The following is a 26147-nucleotide window of genomic DNA, read 5'->3' as shown; positions in this document are numbered from 1 at the left end:
ATATGTGGCAAGTAAAAAACCCCTTTACGCATTTTTGCTTATCATTTAATCAATATAAGTGTGAGTGTTTTGATAAATGGGCCGAGGGCTGATGAATTTCACACACACACACACACAAACAATGGCTACTGTCAGAGCTGCTTTGATAGAACATTAACACCATAAAACACTATACAGACAAAAGTTTGTGGACACCTGGCCATAAGATTGGTATGTGCTTTTTGAACATCCATTCTATTCTATTCTATTCTATTCTATTCTATTCTATTCTATTCTATTCTATAGCGCTTTTAACAATGAACATTGTCTCAAATCAGCTTTACACAGATAATGTGGTGATGAAGAATAAATAAGATCTTCTTTAAAAGTGTACGTTTGTCCCCTATACAGTGACATATATAATTTCCACAATTTCAATTAACCAATACAACACCTAACTATGCTTAATTAAGTAACATGTCACACATTACTCAGGGGTAACTAATTTCCCTCGCCACATCCCATTCCACATTTAGTTCACAACTGCTGTTAAAATAACCTCCACTCTTCTGGGAAGACGGTCCATGAGATTTTAGTGTGTTTGTGGAGAGCAACAAGGGTGTTAGTAAAGTTGGGTAGGTGAGGTGAGGAGGTCTGGGGTGCAGTCAATGTTCCAATTCAACTCAAAGGTGTTCACTAGGTTTAAGGTCAGATCTCTATTACAAACCACTCAAGCTCTTCCACTCCAAACCATGTGCACCATATCTTCATAGAGCTGGCTTTGTGCACAGGGGTTATGTTTAACTGGAACAGGTTTGGGTCTCCAAGTTCAAGTGAAGGGGAAATGCAATATTACTGCATACAAAGACATCCTATAAAATTGTCCCAATACTTTTGTCCATATAATGTAATACTCATGGGTGTGTTTAATTTTAAAACAAATACAATTCTAAATAATTTCAATATTACTGTACTTATATTATTTATATTATCCACTGATGTTAAGATTAGGACTAGTTTTCAGTAAAAACATTAATTAGCAACAGTGTGTGCGTATGTGCGCAAGTGTGTGTGTGTGTGTGTGTGTGTGTGTGTGTGTAGCTGAGAAAAAAAAAAAAAAAAAAGGGAGTGCAAAGCCACCATCCAGCATATTTTTCCTTTATAAGGAGTTTTCTCCCTTTTAATCTCACTGCACTTTGCCAGGAAAAAAGAACACAAATACTCGTTTGCTGGACCTCAGCTGCAACACAGCGCCGCTGCTTGGACACAACACAACGTTCAAACATCTGCTCGGTTTATCTGCTTTTAAACTTTCATGCAGGTCGACCCTTGTGTGAAAGGAGCGAATTGGACGGGAGCTCAGGAAATATATTCATGAAATTACCAAAAAAAAAGGTGCAGCTGCCAAAGTTTAGAGATAATTTGATCTTTTTCCACTAGTTTTATTTCTGTGTTGTTTTACCAAACTCTAAGATTTCAACATAAACCCTAAAGATTTTACCTTAAAACATACATGAATTTATTTGCAAATTATGGTAAAAAAAATAAGTATTTGGTCAATAACAAAAGTTCACCTCAATACTTTGTTATATACCCTTTGTTGGCAATGACAGAGATCAAAAGTTTTCTGTAAGTCTCCACAAGGTTTTTACACACTGTTGCTGTTATTTTGGCCCACTCCTTCATGCAGATCTTCTCTAAAGCAGTGATGTTTTGGGCTGTCGCTAGGCAACACGGATTTTCAACTTTCTCCAAAGATTTTCTATGGGGTTGAGATCTGGAGACTGTCTAGGCCACTCCAGGACCTTGAAATGCTTCTTATGAAGCCACTCCTTTGTTGCCCGGGCGGTGTGTTTGAGATCATTGTCATGCTGAAAGACCCAGCCACATTTCATCTTCAATGCCCTTGCTGATGGAAGGAGGTTTTCCACTCAAAATCTCACGATACATGGCCCCATTCATTATTTCCTTAACACGGATCAGTCGTCCTGGCCCCTTTGCAGAAAAACAGCCCTAAAGCATGATGTTTCCACCCCCATGCTTCACAGTAGGTATAGTGTTCTTTGGATGCAACTCAGCATTCTTTTTCCTTCAAACACGACAAGTTGAGTTTTTACCAAAAAGTTATATTTTGGTTTCATCTGACCATATGACATTCTCCCAATCCTCTTCTGGATCATCCAAATGCTCTCTAGCAAACTTAACGGACATGTAGTGGCCTAAGCAGGGGGACACGTCTGGCACTGCAGGATTTGAGTACCTGGCGGCCTAGTGTGTTACTGATGGTAGCCTTTGTTACTTTGGTCCCAGCTCTCTGCAGGTCATTCACTAGGTCCCCCCGTGTGGTTCTGGGATTTTTGCTCACCGTTCTTGTGATCATTTTGACCCCACAGGGTGAGATCTTGCGTGGAGCCCCAGATCGAGGGAAATTGTCAGTGGTCTTGTATGTCTTCCATTTTCTAATAATTGCTTTCACAGTTGATTTCTTCACACCAAGCTGCTAACCTATTGCAGATTCAGTCTTCCCAGCCTGGTGCAGGTCTACAATTTTGTTTGTGGTGTCCATTGACAGCTCTTTGGTCTTGGCCATAGTGGAGTTTGGAGTCTGACTGTTTGAGGTTGTGGACAGGTGTCTTTTATACTGATAAGTTCAAACAGGTGCCATTATTACAGGTAACAAGTGGAGGACAGAGGAGCCTCTTAAAGCAGTTACAGGTCTGTGAGAGCCAGAAATCTTGCCTTTTTTATTTGTAGGTGACCAAATACTTATTTTCCACAATATTTTGAAAATAAATTCTTTAAAAATCAGACAATGTGATTTTCGGGATTGTTTTTTCTTATTTTGTCTCTCATAGTTGAAGTGTACCTATGATGAAAAATACAGGCCTCTCTCATCTTTTTAAGTGGGAGAACTTGCACAACTGGTGGCTGACTAAATACTTTTTTGCCCCACTGTAAGCAGGTTAAAAACATAAATTTAGAATGTAAGTGCCTTAAGTATAGTGCCTATAAGTTTATACCTAGTTTAGACACTACTCCAGACTAAAGAGGAGAGGGACCATCTGACTTGTAATTAGCATGCAGTTCAAAAAGCTGCATTTCTGAAGATATAGGAGTGCCTTCGTGCTTGTAGAATGGGCAGTTTGCACTTTTAGAAAGACTCCATCAATGCTGAATGGTATATACAGGTTTTAGAGCAAAAACAGGCTTTTATCCAGGAAAAGTCTTTCTTTTAATTGAAGGCCTTGCACACTTGAGCAAGACAATGCAAACTGCATATTGCATTGATTGCTGACTTCATGGTGGAAGAGTCCGGGTGCTGAACTGGCCTGTCTGCAGTCTAGACCTTTTACTCTTTGAAAACATTTGGCGCATCATGAAACGAAAAACACAACAAAGGACACCCAGAACTCTTAAGTTGCTAGAATCCTGTATTAGACACATATGGGACTCTCTCAAAACTTCAGCAACTGGTCTCCTCAGTTCCCAGATGTATACAGAAAAGACGTGATGCTACAAAGTAATAAACGTTGCCCTGTCCTAACACAGTGTCACATTTTTGGAATTAAGGTTGTATAAAGGTAAAATTCCAAACACTTTCCTAACCCACTGTTGTTCAAATAAATTAAATTCATATACTTTTTTTTTTAAGCTTCCAAGCTTCGTATACCTGATGCTTTTCCAAACTGTACCTTGAGTGAATGTGGGTAAGACAACAATAAAATAATCCAAACTCAACTGTTCTTTTCCACTGCAACATGATTTGTGTTCTATATAAGCACTCAATTATCGGAAATAATCTGTTCAGTCTTTTCCCATCGTAGCCTCTTTTCAGTAGCCCTGTTCAGGAGCCTCTGGTAAAAGGATTTGAAGAAACCGAGAAAGAAGTGTACAGAAAGAATTATTTGAATTCAAAGCATTTCAAAGTAAAAATGTGCCTGTCCTTTAAATAGTGCCTAAGATGTTATGCATATTTAAATTTTAATGCCAGGAGAAGAAGAGCTGAGAAAATAATGCAGTTTTGAATTTTCAAGTAAGCAGCTTCTGTTCTTCACATTCTCCAACTGACTCATACAGAGGATTTTAGAGGACCTGGAGAAAAAAAATAAACTAACGCTTTTTTCTCGCTTTTCTCCAACTAATAGACACCCAAGAGCTTTAATGAGAGTGTGAACGAGGGACAACGAGCCGCAATCTCATCCGCTTCCTCGGCATAGTAGCAGCAACTTTGATATATTGCTCAATAAATCAGACACAACAGGAGGATTTAGATCCGTCACCCTGACCGTCGTTTTCTTTTTAGCTCTTCTCAGAAAAGTGCTAAAACGCTAGGCATTTTTCTTCCTACATAGGTGCAACATTACTGTTTTCCAACCTGCTCCGCCTATCAGCTAATCCTCCTACATAAGGTTCAAAGGTTCAATCATCGTTCTTGTCCTCAGCCGTGGCTCTAACAGCGTGCTGACAGCCACCCGTGTGAATAAGTGCAGGGTTTTGCCAGGGAGGCTAGCTTTACCCAGCGTACACCGGGAGAAGAGCCGAAGTCGCCTTCAGACCTGTCACTCAGATCCAGAGTCATCCGGCTTTCCAGCTGAGAGCCGCTGCTTAGGGATCGTAGCGCTCAGGCACTGCGAAGGTTTGACAGCAAGCTTTCAGTGTGCTAAAGCGATGTGCAGGGCTTCACACAGGCTGGTTTGTTTGTGCTGAATGTGCAGTCATGTGTAGCTGACAACAAGTAAATTACCTGCTGATGCTCAACAGCCTGAGAACTGAAGCTCTGAACAGACCGAGCTCGAAGAATAAAAGCAATAATAAAAAAAAAGAGCAACAATAAATGTGAGTGGATCATGACCTTTTAATGCAGCACAAACAAAAAAGTTTCACACAGGCCGCTTTTATACTTTTCCAGAACAAAACAGCGCTAGCTGGGGCACCTTTTGTACTGGGGAGAACCAAGTGGCTCATGCACTCTGTAATCATCATACCGCTCTTACAGCGTTGGACATAGGTAGGTAGTATCAGCGAACTAACTTGCAAAGCTAAATCATGGTCTTTAGATTCCATATTGCCTTCACTGTATGTTTCGTTTCTTTGTGCACCACAGTCTCTGGTTGTGTGCGCACTGCATCAGATTTTCCTAAAGGATCTCTCCCTGCATTCAGATATATAGCAATTCTGACAATCAGTCTCCCCATCAGTGCCATAACACTCCACTCCACCACCATGACAAGACGGCCTACCTACAGGAGATTAAAAACCTGGAGAGATTAAACATTAACGGGACCCCAGTAGAGAGATTGCACAGTTTCCAGTACCTAGGTGTTCACATCACACAGGACCTGTCTTGGTTCTGTTTGGTTCGGGAACAGCACCATCCAGGACAGGCAAGCCCTCCAGAGGGTGGTGCAGTCAGCCATCTCAACAATGCACTCTTTTCTCTGTTACATTCAGGGAAGCGCTTCCGCTCATTGAAAGCAAACATAGAGGAACTTCTTCCCACAGGCCATTCGGAGTTTAAACCAGGAAACACCCAGGAACTAGTACTGGACCTCTCTTTTCTTTTCCTTCACCGCACAATTATTTCTGCACTATTATTTCATCCCTTTCTGGAATTCATGTATATACATATTTTTTTCTTATACTCATACTTTTTAAAAAATTTATTTACTTAACTTTTTAATCCTGATATTCCATTTCTATTTTTCAAGTTTAAATGTTGGACAGTCGTAAAAAAGCATTTCACTGCATGTGGTACTCTGTATGAATGTGTATGTGACAAATAAAATTTGAAATTGATTTAAAATTTGAACACGTTGTTCCCACCACAATGCTTCACAATAGGTTAGATAAGATTTAACTTTGTCATTGTGCAAAGTACATGTACAGAGCAAATAGTTAGCATCTAACCAGAAGTGCAAAAGTTGCCTATTTACAATAAATAGCAATGTGGCAAATGAGGGCATGTGTCCATACATACAGGAAGGACAGAGTGATTAATCTACAGAAGGTGCAGTAGGTACAGTAGTCAGATATGGTTTATATTGTAATATGCAGTATAACTGTGCAAAGATTGTGCAGTGGATATGATGATATGACGGGATTCACCAAATGTAGTGCTTACAATTAAAAACCTGGAAAATTTTATTTTCTCGTGATAAAAAAAGTTTTTTGTTATCACGGTATTCGGCATAAGGGCTTGTTCTACAGGCAACATCATCGCAGCATCATGGGTAATAACCATAATCGTTTGTGGCGGCGGGCGCATGGACGAGCACCAGCACTAACAGTCTATCTTTTTATGTTGAGATCACGAGACAATCAAGTCATGATAACAAGAAAACAACATTTCTTATGTCAAGAAAATTATGTCGTGATCGCGAGAATACAAGAAAGATAAAAATATTACAATGCATGGCCTCTTAGTACTTCCATATAAATCTCATTTTATGTTGGCAGAATTTTATTTTGTTTACTGTATTTTGTCCTCCGTTCAGTTCTGTTTTTTTCTTTTCTTTTCATTTATCCCCCAATTTGTGACCCAATGGAAGATCAACGACTTTCCCAGTTTGAAGTTCCACTGTTTTTTTTTCCCATTCACTTTGCAGTTGAAGAAAAAAAGGATCATATTTTTTTTTAATCTAAACGATAAAAGGACAGAAAAAGAAATCTTCACAAGACTTCTTAAAGTTACAGTATCACTAAAACTATTACATTTTATTTTCCCCCATGAACTGAATTAAATTAATCATTTATTTTTTCATGGAAAAAAAAAGACTAAACAAATTTGGGTGAATTAAATAGAAAAACAAGGCTGTTCAAGAAGCCCAACAGAGAACACATCAGGAATCGCCAGTGCTGTGTGAATAAAGCGATAAACTCTTCATGCTGAAGGACAGTTGATGGATGGAACTGCCTCTTACACACATGGGTGCTGAAGTAGATGATCTATTTGCCAATTTTGTTGTCAAACAACAAAAACGGTTCAAAAAAACAATTCATCTGAGCATCGTCTCGTAAGCTGATATTGAACTAAGAAGAAAAATGTAATAAGTAAAGCTGAACATTTGATGAATTTTTAATGATTATCACAATTGAGGATTTATCTGTGAATTTAAGAAATCTCAGTAAGTTTGTAAATAAACCAGTGAATCATAAACTTTTTATCAATATAACTGCACACTGTGGTGCTTCATTTATTCACCTACACTATATGATCAAAGATTTTATTCATAAAGTGGTTCTTCCCAAAACTTGTGGAAGCACACAATTGTACAATCTATTTTTGTAGACTGTGGAATTACATTTTTCCTTTATTAATCCCAGACACTCTTCCAGATTTATGGCATTTCACAGGTGACTTTTGCCAGCAACAATGATCTCATTTGGACAATCGAGCAGGTGAGGATTTAAGGTCCTTGCTCAAGAGCCCAGCAGTCTCAGTTTGCTGTTGCTGGGATTTGAACTTTCAATCAGAAAGCCAACTTAACCACTGAGCTAACACTTCCCCACACTGAACTAACACTTCCCCACACTGAACTACACTGAGCTAACACTTCCCCACACTGAACTAACACTTCCCCACACTGAACTAACACTTCCCAACACTGAGCTACACTGAGCTCACACTTTCCCACACTGAGCTACACTGAGCTAACACTTCCCAACACTGAGCTAGCATTTCCCAACACTGAGCTAACACTTCCCCACACTGACCTACACTGAGCGAACACTTTCCCACACTGAGATACACTGAGCTAACACTTCCCACACTGAGCTAACACTTCCCAAAACTTAGCTAACACTTCTCCACACTGAGCTACACTGAGCTAACAGTTCCCCACACTGAGCTAACACTTCCCCACACTGAGCTACACTGAGCCAACACTTCCCACACTGAGCTACACTGAGCTAACACTTCCCACACTGAGCTACACTGAGCTAACACTTCCACACTGAGCTACACTTCCCACACTGAGCTAACACTTCCCCACACTGAGCTAACACTTCCCAACACTGAGCTACACTGAGCTAGCATTTCCCAACACTGAGCTAACACTTCCCCACACTGACCTACACTGAGCGAACACTTTCCCACACTGAGATACACTGAGCTAACACTTCCACACTGAGCTAACACTTCCCTACACTGAGCTACACTGAGCTAACACTTCCCCACACTGAGCTACACTGAGCTAACACTTCCCCACACTAAGCTACACTGAGCTACACTGAGCTACACTGAGCTAACACTTCCCCACACTGAGCTACACTGAGCTAACACTTCCCCACACTGAGCTAACACTTCCCCACACTGAGCTACACTTCCCCACACTGAGCTACACTGAGCTAACTCGTCCCTACACTGAGCTACACTGAGCTAACACTTCCCCACACTGAGCTAACACTTCCCCACACTGAGCTAACACTTCCCCACACTGAGCTACACTGAGCTAACACTTCCCCACACTGAGCTAACACTTCCCCACACTGAGCTAACACTTCCCCACACTGAGCTACACTGAGCTAGCATTTCCCAACACTGAGCTAACACTTTCCCACACTGAGATACACTGAGCTAACACTTCCCACACTAAGCTACACTGAGCTAACACTTCCCAAAACTTAGCTAACACTTCTCCACACTGAGCTAACACTTCCCCACACTGAGCTAACACTTCCCAAAACTTAGCTAACTCGTCCCTACACTGAGCTAACACTTCCCCACGCTGAGCTACACTGAGCTAACTCGTCCCTACACTGAGCTACACTGAGCTAACACTTCCCCACACTAAGCTACACTGAGCTAACACTTCCCCACACTGAGCTAACACTTCCCCACACTGAGCTACACTAAACTAACTCGTCCCTACACTGAGCTACACTGAGCTAACACTTCCCCACACTGAGCTACACTGAGCTAGCACCTGAGCTAGGTGTTCAATAGTGTTGAGGTCAAAGTGATAATCTTTAGTGGCCTGCTTCAGGGCTCTGAGCTCAACCCTATACAGTATATTGAACACCTCTGGAACGAATGTGAACGCTGACTGCACCCCAGGCCTCCTCGACAGTAAATTGGGAGTAAATGTGGAATAGGACATTCAAAAAGCACATATACTGTATAGGTTATGCTCAGGTGTATACAAATAATTGTCCATGTAATATATTTGTTATGCCAATAAAGTAACTTTAGTTCATGAAAAAAATGCATAATAACCACCACACAGCCCTAAACTGGCATATCAACCAGTTATAATCGCTACTACTGAAATACTTTCCAATGATCTCACAAATACGCTCAGCAACCCTCGGTGGATGAGCTGCAGCACTTTTTCCATTGGTTTGTGTTGCATTTGCAGCCACAAATCTCCTGCACACCGAATACAATCTTAATTTCACGCAAAGACTGCATTGAAAAGTGTTCTCTGGGTTCGGGATACACGTTATTCTCTGAGCAGAAACACGGCGGTATTACGTGCACGCCTCACAGACGGTACGGACAAATAGAGCTAATTTGCCGCACTGCATCAGCTCTCCAGTGCTTCCAGCTGAGTGCACATGCCTAAGTGTCCAAATATCAAGCGCCTCATACCGCAGGCTGTCCATCACACTCTGGCAGAAGATTGTGAAATATGCACTCGCTGGCGCACAGCCACAGCCGCACCGCAGGGACCGGAGCGCATTCGGTAGCTTTTGAATATTTGAATGCACGAGCTTATGTAAAATGTGTTTTTACCGGGCAGGTCTGAGAAGAGTAGGATGCACTCGTTGAAGCCGTTAGCCAGGAGGCGGTCGCGCAGCTGCTGCAGGATGGCCACGCCGATACAGAACGGGAACGACGAGTTGCCCAACAGCAGCGTGTCCCACAGGTGGAAGATCTTATGCAGGGGAAAGACGTCTACAAAAGGAAGTACACACACACAGGAGAAATTAAACAGAATTAAAAACGGTTACATCGATTCACTTACAAAAGGGCTTGGCAGTCGCTTGCATTGACACATTAGGAAAATTAGGAGGAGTAGAAGGAAGGAGGAAAGGAGAGGGCTTATTTTTTAGAAGATTGTATCACTTTGCATGAAGCTTTCCTTAGCTAATATCACTTCCTGCGGGAGTCGAAATACACAAACCCTTTGACTTCAGCAAGCATATCAAAATATATACAGTCGACCCCCTGTATTCGCGGTTCGGAACTCGAGTCTCGGAAAATTCGCGGGTTCTCATTTGGAACCTAACTAACAGCAAGTTGCGGATTATCTTAGAATTGCCGGGAATCCGCAGCGGTGACCGAATGTTCAGGAACGTTAGGAATAAAAAAAAAAATTTCACTAACAAATGCCCATTTGCTGTCATAATAACCAAACGTCAACCGATTCATTGGATATTGTTGATCACTCGGCACCGATCGCTGATTGCTGAAACTATCGGCTATCGCCAAAAATCCATGCTGATATTTTTTCCGGCTTGCGTTCGTTGCAAATTATGAGAGCGGCCTCTAGAGGCGAATCACTGATGCCACGTGCAGTTTGTCTTTACATGTGAAACTGCACGCTGCATGGAGAGCGAATAAGAGCGCTATATTGTATTTATTAATTATAATTTAGTAATTATATAGTTATAAATAAATATATTTATTTAATTTTTCTGATTCAGTACTTAAAAATATTTTTTTTACTATTTTCCATGAAGTGTTTTTTATTTAGTATCAAATTAAAAACTAACGGTTGATTAATTGGTTATTGGCAACTACGATCCAACCTAGCTCTCGATATCAGAAAAAATCGGTCGACCTCTAATAATAGTGTATCCACACTACCATACTAGGCTATGTTAACTTCTACTATAGTGACAATAGTATAGTAGAAATGAATTAATTAAATATAAACTTGTAAACTTTAAGACTTTTGACCAATCAGAATAAAAAATTCAACAGGGTCATTATATAACGTGTTAAATAATATCCGTTACATCATGTTAAGTACTACTTGATTTAATTCAACCTAAAAAATAAAATCAGCCCTTTCTTATATATATATATATATATATATATATATATATATATATATATATATATATATATATATATATATATAAATCTTGTTTATCTGTAAGCTTCCAGTACAATGTAATGACATGTTCTATCTGTAAATGCCATCTTTTTTTGTGTCACCGTAAGTGTGGGTGGAAAGAAATAATGAAATAAATAAAAGAAAAAGAAAAACAATATTATCAACAATAAAATCATATCAGCTTTCAATTCCCTCATCCCCAGATATCATCAAAGCAGAAACCTGAAGCTCAGAAATTCTGTATATCATATTTTAGAACAAATAAAAATAGATGGGTTAGGATTTTCAGTTCATAACTACCAATTTAGCAGTGTGTACAAAACTCAAACCTACAGCCTGAACAGGTCACTTAAAAACAAACAAAAACCCTACATTTTAAAAATGATCAATAGTTCAATATTGTATCATTACAACAATACTGTAACACAATACATTTGTAAAATGTTGACACTGTTTTGCTACACAACAATATACATAATTTATGCAGGTATATTTTAAAACCATTTTTTAAAATCACAGTTAACTGTTAAAATCATAGGAATTCATTAATATGTCCCATATCCCACAGGAAGGAAGTACAATTACAATTTTGTTGTGGACCCCAGTGGCGGTCCATCAGGGTCAGCTGACCTAAACTCTATCAGAATTGCTGACTTAAGTTTTAATATATTTTTATCCATGAATATGTACTTAATTATTCCCAATAGTCTATTCTCATCATTTCATAGCTTTTCTCTCTCATGTTGCTTCTAGAAACAAGGCCATAAAGTGTAATTTTCTATCCAATCAGATTTCAGCAATCATGCGTTGCCAGGGTCAAAGGAAACTGCTGAAAGACCAGCAAAAGGCACCCTATTGATTCAAATCCATGTTACTTGAAGCTGTTGCTTAAACAAATCGATTTGTGACTTGGCTCTCCAAAGCCCGCTGGCAGACGTCTAAACGCGTCAGATGTTTCGCGTCCTTTGATTGAAGGGTCAGAGAGCACACTAATCAACCTGCATCTGTAGCAAAATGCACAAGCTTAAATATATGGATTTAATAGCTGTTTTTTTTTTTTATTCCACAAGCTGACAGAGGAGAGGAAATTGATTTGGTTGCAGATACACTTACAAAGACATTTACAGATGGACTTTTCTAGAAAAGCTGGACAACATGGGAAAAGGTCAGCCAAAACAATTGTTAAGCTTATTCATGAACCACGATATGAAGGCGAATAACCATCGGACACGAAGCAGAGACTTCCCAGCCAATAAGAATCAAGCATTCAATGAGACAATGCTATAAACTTTCGTTCGGCTTCTCCCATTTGGGGTCGCCACAGCAGATCCTCCGCATGTTTGATTTGGCATATGGGTTTTTTTTTACGCTGGATGCCCTTCCTAACGCAACCCTCCCCATTTATCCGGGCTTGGGACCGGCACTAAGAGTAGCTGGGGTTGGTTCCCTGACCGGGGATCGAACCCGGGCCGCAGCGGTGAGAGCGCCACATCCTAACCACTAGACCACCAGGGACTTGTGCCAGTGGTGTTAGAGGGCCTCCACTGTCAAAAGGTCTTATTCGGCTTGTTTCCTAAAGTGTACATCTGTAATAAAACTATTTTAATACTTCTCAACCTGCTCCCTACTCTCACCACAAATCACAATATCATCCGCAAACATCATAGTCCACAAAGACCCCTGTCTGACCTCATTCATCAACCTGTCCATCACTACTGCAAACAGGAAAGGGCTCAGAGCCGATCCTTAATGCGTCCAACCTCCACCTTAAACCAGTCTGTCGTTCCTACTGCACACTTCACTGCTGTCACACTGTCCTCATATATGTTCTGCACCACCCTCACATACTTCTCTGACATGCCAGGCTTCTTCATGCAATACCACAACTCCTCTCTTTGCACCCTGTCGAACGCTTTCTCTAAATCCACAAACACACAATGTAACTCCTTCTGACCTTCTCTATTCTTCTCCATCAACATTCTCAAAGCAAATAATTAATCTGTACAATTATCACAAACATACTTATGGAAATAATTCAACTTTATGCTTTGAGAATTCATTATGTCACATAGTGTGTAAAATATTATCTGATTATTTTCTGACAATGACAAAAGACTGGACCAATAAACACACATTAGATTCCAGCTGCGATTTCTGGAATATGCTGAGTGTGTTTGGCTTATGTAGTTAAATTTGTATTAATAAAGAGAGACTCTGTGTTTTCGCACCACACAAACTTTAGGTGAAAAGGTCACATGGGCAGCGCTTCACACCACAGTCCCCCCACCCTCAACCTCTTGTTTTTTTAAATCTCCTCACGGAGCACGACTCGGCGACGGTGTAATACCTTATTTACGAAGTGCGGCTGAAAAAAAGCCACTCGCAGATGCGCGTGGAGCAAGATTAGATGACATTTCTCTCTCTGAATGTGACGTTCGGACAATCAACATGCGGGCTGCAATTCACCGTTCGGCGCACGATCATAGGAAAATTTGCCGTTTAACAATTATTTTGTGTAATTCGGAACAAATTTCAGTAATCGAAACGGCGCCTCCTGAAACAATGGGCCATTATGGACCATCAGCGATGATTGTTTCGGAAATTTGAATTCTGATAAACACTTCAAAAAAAAAAAAAAAAGAAAGAAAAAAGAGAGCTTCTGCATGACGCATGGAGAAAATGTGAACTGGGTTAACTCGGTTATAGTGAAGATTTTCCATTTTACATGCAGCTCATAAATACTTAAGTGCCTTGAATAATCTGTTTATTCTATATTTAAATTTATGGCATTTGCTGCACTTATCCAGAGGGACTTATATTTATCTTGTGTATACAACCGAGCAGCTATGGTGACTGTGGTGGTGAGGCAGCCTGCTAACATCTTCTCTCCTGTTCTCTGTCTTATATATGTTCTTCTGTTAGAGCCAAAATTCATCTGTCCACTGAACTTTTAATCAATCATTCACTGTTAAATTTTTGTGGGTTTTTGCCTTTTGCATAGTTTGTTTTTTAAACGAAAAGAACACACTTCACCTGTGTTCTGAGCTGCACGGCATCGGGGGAAAAGCTTCACCGATGGTGATTTTTAAATGCATGACGATGCCAAAAGATAAACTCTCGAGAGAAATTGTTGTGAAAGGAAGGAGGAAGACAGTAAACTATGACTTTCTTGGTAGGCTACTGTTTAGATACAAGTACGGCTTATTTATGTTCAAAATAAAAATCTTTGTCAAATTCAGTGGGTGCGGCTTATATTTGGGTGTGCTTAATAGTCCGGAAATTACGGTATATGTTTCCAAACTTTTGATAGGCAATGAAAAATATATAACAATACCCGCTAACCCCCCACCACCAGCCAGTTCACATGAAATTGGTCAACAAAAGGTTGGAGACCCCTTCTCTATAATGGTTAAATAAGTGAGACGTCCCAAAATAATTGAGACGTCCCAAAACATCAAGATGCATCAAGAAATCAAAATTATGAGACGTGGAGATTTTAAATATCTCTGATTTTATACACAGCTCATAACTACTTCAGTGTTGATTTGTTTATTCTATAATCACATGCTGTACTCTAAATCTTACACTTTATTTTTAACCAAAAATCTTCAAGAACAAATTTTTTCCTCAGTATGTGTTCTGAATAAGCACGACTGAACTGGAGTCTCACTGTTGCATTCCCAACCAAAAGCCTTTAAGTGGAGTGTATGACTGATGGTGTGTGTAATTGTGCTGTACTTACGAGTGAACATTGTCAGGAACCATGGAATCGCATACAGCTGTAAGAGAACAAAAGTGGCCTTTGGTTAGATAGGGAAATAGACTTAATTGTCTCTTAGAACAGAGAGAAAGAACACGTAAAAGTTCAGTGGACCTGATTCACAAGGCGATGAGATGATTTTATTTTGCAAATGGGTGTCATTTATAAATTGCTCACATAAACTTTAACAGACGGCTTTGAGAAAGAGAGTTCCTGGGTTTGTGCAAATTTATGTAAAAAGAGACTGACTTTTGTGAATCTTGATTGATCGCCTTCAAATTGTATAACTAGTGATATAGACAAAAGTATTCGGTTTTCCAGCCATATGTAGCTTTTCTCCAAACTGTTACCACAAAGTTAAATGCCCACAATTGTATAAGATGTCTTCGGATGTGGTAGCTTTAAAAATAAAGGTAATGGGCTTTTTACGTCAGCCATGATACAGTGCCCCTAGAGCACGGAGGAGTTAACTGCCTTGCTCAAGGACCCAAAAAATGCAGCTTGACAATACTCTGACTTGAACCCCTGACCTTCCATTCAGTAACCCAGAACCATAGCCACTGAGCTACCATGTAACTTAGAAACCTAGCATGTTCCAGCATGACAAAACCCATGTGCACAATTTAATCTCCATGAAGATATGCTTTACATGGCTCGTCATGAAAAATCTTGAGTTGCCCACTGTAGAGCTTTGACCTCAACCCTAACTTTAACCCCTGGCTGTACTCCAGTCTTCCTCACTTAACCTACATCAGTACCTGACTTTACTAAGACCCTTGTAGCTGAATGAGCACAAATCTCCACTACCACACTCCAAAATCTAGTGGAACATCTTCCCAGAACAGTGGAGGTTATTATAACTGCAAAACTGGGAACTAAATTTGGAAGGGGATGTTCAAAAAGCACATACGAATCTTCTGGTCAGTGGTCCATATTGTGAATAAGACTAGTTATTTAATCTGAGCAAAAGTAATAATTGGCTATAATGGGATGAAGAGTTGAAGCATTTCATTTAATAAGCTTTCACTGCATATAAACAAAATGATGTGTCTCAAAAATGATAAAAGACGAGGTGTTTCCCAAACTTTTAATGAGTACTATATAATATAAACACACACACATATATATACACACACATACACACATATGCAGCCAGAACACAAAATTATTTTCAAAAGAAAACTGGTCTGTATTGTAAATACGAATCATTAAGACAAGAAAAATCACTGTAACTGCTCTAACAGCTAACTTTAATTGAACTGGACTCTCACTTGAACATGTCTGCTCAAAAAATAAACATAGAGAAAACTGATTTTTAATTTATTTGGGCATACTTTCAGATTTGGTATAGGCTGAATGAAGCAGTCAGTATCGTCTGTGTGCATGAATCACTCTTTTTTTTTTTTTCCTCTCTTTTTTTTGCCTATATCCCCTTAAGCATGAAACTTAGTCCAATATTCCTTTAGGCAATACTGTCCCCTTCTCTTTCTTAGCTATAAACCCAGACCTATAGAAGAAAAAACAGTACTGGGCAGCTGTATTGTGTGTAAATAAAAGATACAGAATAGAATATACTTTGTTAGAATTTCATTCTCTTCATCCAGTAAAAAACTGAAGAGAAAAGAACCACTCTGGAAGCCCCACTCAAGCATTCAAGATGTCTTTCAAACGATAATAACTTGCATGTGAAGATTTGTAATTATGATTTTAGAGGGCAACTGTGACGTGACAAGGTGAACTGATTGAAGACCACACAAAGTCTGCAATGCATTCTGGACTTTTCAGTCCATTTTTGCTGTTTCCACCAAAACATCATGTCACATTTAGAAAAAGGTTCAGCATATATACGTATATATCAGTAGCTGGCCGTAAATTTCACACCTCAACCTTCATTGGTGTCCTACCTGAATCAATCTACCTCTTAATAACATCATTATGATGCCATGGCTATAGAAACCATCAATAATATATTGTAAAATAGAGCACTGTATCACAGACAGGAATCTCATACAGTGAGAATTAATGCAGTTACTAAAACAAGAAACCCAATGAGCACAATTCAACTAGTCTCCTTTCACTGCAGCCACAGCTGACTGCCTGCATACATCATCTCGAGCAAAAGCATCAATATTAACCTCATAAAATAACTCTGGGTTTTCTGTGCATTTGATCAGTTTTCCTGGAGATTTGAAATAAAGGCAAATTGTGCGTTTCTGGGCAAATTCTACAAGATACAAAAGTGGTTCACAGAACTGTTTGGAACTGTTTAGGCTGACCTTTCCTCACAATGTCCAGCTTTTCGGAAAAGTCAACCTTATAATTGTTCTTGTAACAAATCAAATCCGTGACCAAATCAATTTCTGCTCCTCTGTCAACCATTGTGAAAATTAAATCCACACGATTATATCTGAGCTCGTGCAGTTTCTAACAGATGTGAGTTGCAGTAGTCTGCTCTCTGACCATCCAATCAAAGGATCCAATCAAAAATCTAATCCAATCAAAATGCAGGCGTGTTTCTATGCCTTCTATGGGGCCTCGGAGTGACCAAATCGCAGTTTGATTGCCTAAAGCAAAAGCCGCAAGCAACATGGATTTGAATCTAACAAGAGCCCGTGCTGTCGGTTTCTGCTGGCCTTATGGCGATACGTGATGTGATGGTGGAAATGCAATTGTATAGAAACTCTAATCGAAAATTATACTCGGTGGCGGTGGTCCTTGCAGCAGGGTACCAGCGAGAATACATATTCATGGAAAAAGTACTGGTAGTTCCAGTAAGTCGAAAATAACGTAAGTGGAGAATTCTCCTAGCCTACCCAGGAATCTTAAAGAACGGTGATCAGTATGGGGTAGTGTACTGTAATTTATAACAGTAACAAATTATAGTACATCATTTAGCAAAACAGAGCGATTTACACTATCGTAATGTATAAACTCTACAGTATACATGTATGTGGCAGCGAGCGAAGCCAGACGCTGATAAAAAAAAAAAAAAAACTACTTGTGCAGTGAGGGGCATATGGTCTAAGCATTGACAAGCAGACCACCCGCTTCTGCAACTCCTAAAGCAATGCTGCAGCACTCATGCGTCTGTTTTTTTTTGTAACAGCTTCTGCACCTGACGCACAGCACAAGGACTTGAAAATAATAGCTGTATGATGAGTTATTTTTTACAGTACATTAATCTATACTGCTAATGCAAGCTGCCTATTGACTACTCTAAAATATATATATATATGTTTGTGTCACTATTATGAAAAGAGCCACAGGACAATATCTCCCATCAGCCCCTTGTACATCACATGACCTAGTCACATAGCACTAAACACCCACACTTTTCAGTTCACGTCCATGCGCAAATTAAAGTTCGTGGAATGTCTTTTATGTTTTATACTTGCTCTTAAAAAAACAAAACCTGCACTTGCTTTCATCTCCGCAGTTTGAGACTGCTGTCATTTTTTTCTTCTCTTTAAACGGTATCATAATTGGACTTGGGGGATTTCCTGTGATCTCAGCACAGCGGAGAACTGCTTACAGGAACAAAGTAGCCTTAACACATCTCAGATATTTGAACATCTACTGTATTTCATGGTGGATGTTTCCTTCAAGTGGTGTACGACGTGCGGGAGTGAAAAAGAAAGAAAAGCAACGGCGGAAATTGGAGATGCACAAATGCGGTGCATAGAACAGCCAGCATTACTTTTGGTTTGGATAAGAAAAGGAGGAGGAATGTTTTTGTTTTCTCTCAGAATTTTTATTAAGAAAACTGCTGCTAACATAACCCGTGCACAAAAAAAGCTAAATCAAGAAAAAAAAGTCACAAGCAAAAATATTTGTATTTCAACAGAGTAAAAAAAAAAAAGGTTCAGAAGGTTTGTTTTGGTCCAACACTCACTGCACAGCATTAATTCATCTTTGTGGCACAAAAATCAGGTGCCAGTTCCAATTATTAAGTCTGAGACAAGAGAAAAAATTTGGAATGCCATGTAGGTGACCTACAAAGTGCCCTAGACTTTCAGAAAATTTGGAACACTACAAAGTTCAATGTTTGTCCCTCTGGTGAGAAACTGAGGTGCCCGCGATGTTTGGCCTTGTAGCTCTCCATTTAAGTTCTGCTGTCAAAGACAGAAGTTCTTACCTAGACTCTTTATAATCCAATACAGGATAAACACATACCTAACAATCTAATAATCTCTCTCAGGCAAGCTTTTTAGACCTGCTGGATTCAAAGTGTATACACTCGAGAGCCAATTTCTACTGCCAAAGACGGGGGAACGTGGATTCCTTATTGATTACTGCGAAGGAGCTCAGTATACACTGTAAATATATCAACAAAAGTATTGGGACACCTGACTTTTCCAGCCATATGTGGTTCTTCCAGGAACTGTTACTACAAAGCACACAAATGTATAGAATGTTTTTGGATGCAGTAACATAAAAACTTCCCCTTCACTTAAACTAGGAGACCTAAACCTGTTCCAGCATGAGAATATCCCCGTGTGCAAAGCAAACCCCTTAAAGATATGCTTTACATGGGTTGGACTGGAAGAGCTTGAGTGGCCTGCTATAGAGCTCTGACCTCAACCCTATTGAACACCTTTGGGATGATTGGAACACTGACTGCACCCAAGGCCTCCTCACCTCACCTACATCAGACTTTACTAACTGGCTGAATGGGCAAAAATCTCCACAAAAACACTTCAAAATCTAAAGAAACATCTTCCCAGAAGAGTGAAGGTTATAATAACAGCAAAAGGGGACTAAATGCGGAATGTTCAAAAAGCATGAGTCTCCAAACTTTTGTCCATATAGTATATGTACCATAAAGCTGCTGAGGTAATAATGATCATTTTATGCTCATCCTAGGTCTCCTATGTATAATCTGCTTACAGTGAACATGATTTTTAAACCTTTAGTCTGACTGGACTCTCCTACACCTGGATACTGTGATGATTTCCGAAAAGACGAGATCCAAAAATTTTGCTTCTTTCAAGGTTTCTTCCTCATGACGTCTCCAGTTATTCCTTTTGACTGCCTTTTCAACTTCTGGCCATGAATCAAACTCTGCTCGACTTAACAACTTAACGACATCTGCTAAATAAATGTTTTTCCAAGCATATAATGTGCCTGTCCCTGTGCGAATTTATCATCTGGACCAATTTCGCTTGTATTACACTGTGATTATATACGTGCCTACAAGAGATTCAATATAAATTACACAAAATGCATTATACAGTTATTATCATTAGAGAACTCTCACAGCAAGAGATGAGTACGGTGAAATATGTGAAATCTTGCAGCGCTCTGTGCACATGTAAACGTGAATTCCTCAAGAGTCTCCGCGTGTCGCAATACTTTCCGAAGTTAAAGACGTTAATGCAAACGAAAACAAGCAATCGGTTGATGTTGGCCTTTACAACTCCATGAGAAAACCAATTTCACAGGGAACGCTAGGACGTACCCAGCCAAAACGTGGTGCTTTGTGAAACAATATTGTTCCCGCACTGTCAGCCAAGATAGATTTGTGCTTTTAGAGAAACGGTGATTCAAAGCGACAAGATCAAATAATACCCAGACAGGAAAAATAAAGCTGTAATTCTCAGAAAACGACATGGTTTAGCGACCCTGCTAAAGGAAGAGAAAATGTTCCGGGAGAAAAAAAAAAAAGACGAATGGCACAGAGGTGAGACAAAAAAATAATCAAAAGCTACAAGATTCATTAGCATTCATTAACGAAATTGGTAAATTTGCAGACACTTGTACAGAAGGCGTCTGGCATCTTATCATGTTCATGACAATGGAAGCTGCTCAGAGACTGAAGGGGACATTGGCTCGATGTTATTGTTGCTATTCATCTTTTATTCAGCTTTCCGTGAAGCTTCGGGGATTTCAAAGAGGATGGACAAGGCTGGTGGGTCGTGGATCTTTTCTCTTTCTTTGATAGGAAAAAGCCTGGGAGGGGGATCTGGATTTTTTCTTTTTTCCTCCCTCAGGAGAATGTGTGGAGGCAACACATTTGTCAGTGTAGCACAAGCTGTGTTGGCCAAACGTGCAAACATGCACTGAAAAGCTGAAAAGAAATGATACAGACTGAGCTAAAACCAAAAAGCACCTAAAAGCCAGTCCTATATGAAAACTAAGAGTTTTCACAGGAGTATTTCTATAGCTATCACCTTAAAGTCTGGCTTTTCCAAGAACAGTTTATACCCAAGATTTACCATTGCTTTACTGGATAATCTCACATCAATACTGTAGATTCATAATCAAGAACTGCTGCTATGATTCTCATACTGAACATCCTCTCAAGTCCTATTTGGTAGTATTATTTACGATATGGCCAGAAGTATAGAAACATATGACCCTTACACCCATATGTCCTTGTTGAAAATCCAAAGTATGCCTTTCTATCCATTATAATAATAACCTCCATGCTTCTGGGAAGGCTTTCTACAACATATTGGAGTGTGGCTGTAGGGATTTGTGATCATTCAACCACCAGAGCATTAGTAAGGTACAGCAGTATTATTGGGTTGCCAAGTACTGGGGTGTAAGGCATCAATTCCCTTTTTCAAGTCTGATCAAATCTTTCTTCCCTTAAGCCATCAGGCTCCTCAACACACACACACACACACACACACACACACACACACACACACACACACACACACACACACTCGACTGTGTGTTACTGAAACATACACTCAATCCTCATTTCAATTCAATTTAATTCAATTAATTTTTTATTTGTATAGCACTTTTAACAATTAACATTGTCTCAAAGCAGCTTTACACAGATAATGTGGTGATTAAAAGTTAATATGTTCTTCATAAGTAAGTTTGTCCCTGATGAGCGAGCCAGTGGCGACTGTGGCAAGGAAAAACTCCCCGAGATGGCATCTGGGTTGCACCGAATGTCCATTCATACAAATCCATATATACAAATCGACCCATATATCTTTTTGCACACCCCTCGATTGTTGTTTTGCACAACATTTTGTGTATATGTTTACATATACAAAAAATACAGACATACACTTCTATTTTTTGCACATTGTACTGTATACCATATTATAATCCAGCCATTATGGATGCACAAGCCAGTGCACTCTTAGTGCCGGTCCCAAGCCCGGTAAATGGGGAGGGTTGCGTTAAGAATCGCATCCAGGGTAAAACACGTGCCAAATCAAATCACAAATGAGAATTTCATACCGGATCGGTCGAGGCCCGGGTTAACAACTACCGCCACAGGTATCGTTAGCCGACAGGGTCCCGGTGGAAATTGGGCTACTGTTGGCCGAAGGAGGAGAAGGAGAGGAGGAAGATGTCTACAGAGACAGCAGGGAAAGGAGCAGTGTAGAAGAGTGGAGGTTCGGGTTGGTACTTTAAATGTTGGTACTATGACGGGTAAAGGGAGAGAGATAGCTGATATGATGGAGAGGAGAAAGGTAGATATGTTGTGTGTTCAGGAGACCAAGTGGAAGGGGAGTAAGGCTAGGAACATTGGAGGGGGGTTCAAACTGTTCTATTATGGTGGGGATGGAAAGAGAAATGGTGTAGGGGTGATACTGAAGGAAAAGTACAGTAAGAGTGTAGTGGAGGTGAAGAGAGTTTCTGATAGGGTGATGATTGTGAAGCTGGAAGTTGAAGGGATGATGATAAATGTCATCAGTGCCTATGCTCCACAAGTTGGCTGTGAGATGGAGGAGAAGGAAAGATTCTGGAGTGAATTAGATGAAGTGGTAGATGGTGTACCTAGGAAAGAACAATTGGTGATTGGGGCAGACTTTAATGGGCATGTTGGTGAAGGGAACAGAGGTGATGAGGGGGCGATGGGTAGGTATGGCGAGAGGAATGTGGAAGGGCAGATGGTGGTAGATTTTGCTAAAAGGATGGAAATGGCAGTGGTGAACACTTATTTTAAGAAGAAGGAGGATCATAGGGTGACGATAAGAGTGGAGGAAGGTGCACACAGGTGGACTATGTGCTATGCAGGAGATGCAACCTGAAGGAGATTGAGACTGTAAGGTGTTGGCTGGGGACAGTGTAGCTAGACAGCATCGAATGGTGTTCTGTAGGATGGTTTTGGAGGCGAAGAAGAAGAGGAGGAGAGTAAGGACTGAAAAAAGAATAAGATGGTGATAACTGAAGGAGGAAGATTGTAGTGTGAGGTTCAGGGAAGAGGTCAGACAGAGGCTCGTGGTGGTGAAGAGGTGTTGGGTAATTGGGAAACTACTGCAGGAGTGATGAGGGAGGCAGCTAGAAAAGTACTTGGTGTGACATCTGGAAATAGAAAGGAAGACAAGGAGACGTGGTGGTGGAATGAGGAAGTGCAGAAGAGCGTAAGGAGAAAGAGGTTAACAAAACAGAAGTGGGATAGACAGATTGATGAGAAAAGTAGGCAGGAGTACAAGGAGATGCGGCAGCAGGTAAAGAGGATGTGGCGAAAGCCAAGGAAAAGGCATATGATGAGCTGTATAAGAGGTTGGACACCAAGGAAGGAGAAAAGGATTTATACCGATTGGCCAGGCAGAGGGACCGAGCTGGAAGGATGTACTGCAAGTTAGAGCAATAAAGGATGGAGAGGAAATGTGTTGACTAGTGAGGAGAGTGTGTTGAGAAGGTGGAGGGAGTATTTTGAGCAGCTGATGAATGAGGAAAATCAGAGAGAGAGAAGGTTGGATGATGTGGAGTTGGTGAAGCAGGATGTAGATAGGATTAGTAAGGAGGAAGTGAGAGCAGCGATTAAGAGGATGAAGAGTGGAAAGTCGGTTGGACCAGATGACATACCGTAGAAGCGTGAGATGTTTAGGAGAGTTGGCAGTGGAGTTTTTAACCAGATTGTTTAACAAGATTCTGGAAGGTAAGAGGATGCCTGATGAATGGAGAAGAAGTGTGCTGGTACCGATCTTTAAGCATAAGAGAGATGTGCAGACCTGCAGTAACTACAGGGGAATTAAGTTGATCAGTCACACCATGAAGTTATGGGAAAGAGTAGTGGAAGCCAGGCTGAGAGAAGAGGTGACCATCTGTGAGCAACAGTATGGTTTCATGCCGAGGAAGAGTACCACAGATGTCTTATTTGCTTTGAGGATGTTGATGGAAATATATAGAGAAGGACAGAAGGAATTGCATTGTGTATTTGTGGATTTAGAGAAAGCGTACGACAGGGTGCCAAGAGAGGAGTTGTGGTATTGTATGAGGAAGTCAGGTGTGCCAGAGAAGTATGTGAGGGTGGTGCAGGACATGTATGAGGACAGTGTTACAGCAGTGAAGTGTGCAGTAGGAACGACAGACTGGTTCAAGGTAAAGGTTGGACTGCATCGAGGATCGGCCCTGAGCCCTTTCCTGTTTGCGGTGATGGACAGGTTGACGGACGAGGTCAATCAGGAGTCTCCCTTGGCTATGATGTTTGCGGATGATATTGTGATTTCTGGTGAGAGTAGTGAGCAGGTTGAGAAGAGCCTGAAGAGGTGGAGATATGCGCTGGAGAGAAGGGGAATGAAAGTCAGTAGGAATAAGACAGAGTACATGTGTGTAAATGAGAGGGAGGGCAGTGGAGTGGTGCGGTTGCAGACAGAGAAGAGGTGGAGAAGATGGAGGAGTTAAGGTACCTGGGGTCAACAGTGCAAAGTAATGGAGAGTGTGTTAGAGAAATAAAGAAAAGAGTGCAGGCACGGTGGAGTGGGTGGAGAAGAGTGATAGCAGGAGTGATTTGTGATAGTAGGGTATCTGCAAGAGTGAAAGGGAAAGTTTATAGGACTGTGGTGAGACCTGCGATGTTGTATGCTTTAGAGACAGTGGCATTGAGTAAAAGGCAGGAGATGGAGCTGGAGGTAGCAGAGCTGAAGATGTTAAGGTTTTCATTGGGAGTGACGAGGATGGACAAGATTAGAAATGAGTATGTTAGAGGGTCCGCGCATGTAGGATGTTTTGGTGACAAGGTGAAGGAGGTGAGATTGAGATGGTTTGGACATGTGCAGAGGAGGGACATGAATTATATTGATAGAAGAATGCTGAGGATGGACCCACCAGGTAAAAGGAAAAGAGGAAGGCCAAGGAGAAGGTTCATGGATGTGGTGAGGGAAGACATGCAGGTAGTTAGTGTGAAAGAGGCAGATGTAGAGGAGAGGGTGGTGTGGAGATGGATGATCCGCTGTGGCGACCCCTAATGGGAGCAGCCGACAGAAGAAGAAGAAGAAGAAGTACTGTATAACATATTACACAGTAGGCATTCTGCTCGGCACTATTTTGTGTATCTGTCCTACACTGTCTTCTATCAATTTCTTGTCGATTTCTTCTTACAACATCCGAAGCACTTTCCAAGTTTGCTTTGTAAAACGAGCAGCATTGTAAAAAACACGTTTGTACGTCTCTTTGGAAAATGACGCATATGTAAATGTAAATGTATTCTCCACCTGTACTGCAATTCTTCATTTGTGATAAGTCAGAATATTGTAGCTTATCATTGTGCAGTATACTGTATTAGAAAGATCTCTAATAAAACCTAGAGTTGGAGACATTTACAGGAATGATGATTGATGAAACAGAAGGCCAGTTTGCATCTAAAGCCTTTCCTGTCGCCTTTGAATTGTCAGTATCAAGCACATCCCTCTGAAATACTGCATTTAAATCCAGCCCAACTTTTTAAACACTTAAAGCAATCACGGAATGATGGATGATTTGAAAGTATTATTGCATTTAATATGATTGCATTTTCACTATGCCTGGTAGAAAAAAAAGAAAAATACAGCTGGATCCTGCAGGTTTATTAACCTCATCAGACAACAGTCATCACAGTGCATAGATGGATAGATAGATGGATAGATGGATAGATAGATAGATAGATAGATAGATAGATAGATAGATAGATAGATAGATAGATAGATAGATAGATAGATAGATAGATAGATAGAGTGTGTGTATCTATTTCTATCTATATATCTATCTCTATATATGTTTATATACGTACCAAATTCTTTTGGTACATGGCTTTTAGTTCGGTACACATGAAACACACACATATCTGTATTACCCAAATAGGGTCTAACAAATGCCAAAGTTTACATTTAATTTCATTTTAATTTCATTTTATTTAATCAACTTAATTTGTGGCAATTTAATTGATTACTCAATTTATTTAACAAAAAGTGTACTGCATTTATTTGATTTATTCTATTTGATTTGTTTAAAATATACATTAATATTTTATTTAACCAAGCAGCCATTTTATTTAAAACTGTTTTAAAAATGTAAACTGTTCAAATGTTAACGATCACAAATGTTAATGATAATAAACTGCGTTAATAAAAAATGACAAGCAATTTTATGTTTTACATCCCCCTCCCGGT

The 26147-nt window shown here is 40.1% G+C and overlaps 1 protein-coding gene across 1 annotated transcript in view; it reads right to left on the bottom strand.

The window, feature by feature from the left end:
- tbck (TBC1 domain containing kinase) overlaps positions 1–26147 on the bottom strand; it is a 105867-nt gene that overhangs the window by 35657 nt on the left and 44063 nt on the right. The window contains exons 22-23 of the mRNA XM_046868613.1: positions 14785–14821; positions 9713–9874 (exon numbers count right to left, since the gene is read on the bottom strand). Of these exons, the coding sequence (XP_046724569.1) occupies positions 9713–9874; positions 14785–14821 (199 nt within the window). The remainder of the gene's footprint in view (positions 1–9712; positions 9875–14784; positions 14822–26147) is intronic.

Source organism: Silurus meridionalis, chromosome 2 (genome assembly GCF_014805685.1).
Source record: "Silurus meridionalis isolate SWU-2019-XX chromosome 2, ASM1480568v1, whole genome shotgun sequence".
Classification (NCBI taxonomy): Eukaryota; Metazoa; Chordata; class Actinopteri; order Siluriformes; family Siluridae; genus Silurus; species Silurus meridionalis.
Note: the sequence above shows the minus strand (reverse complement) of the source record. Positions and strands in the feature narration are given on the sequence as shown.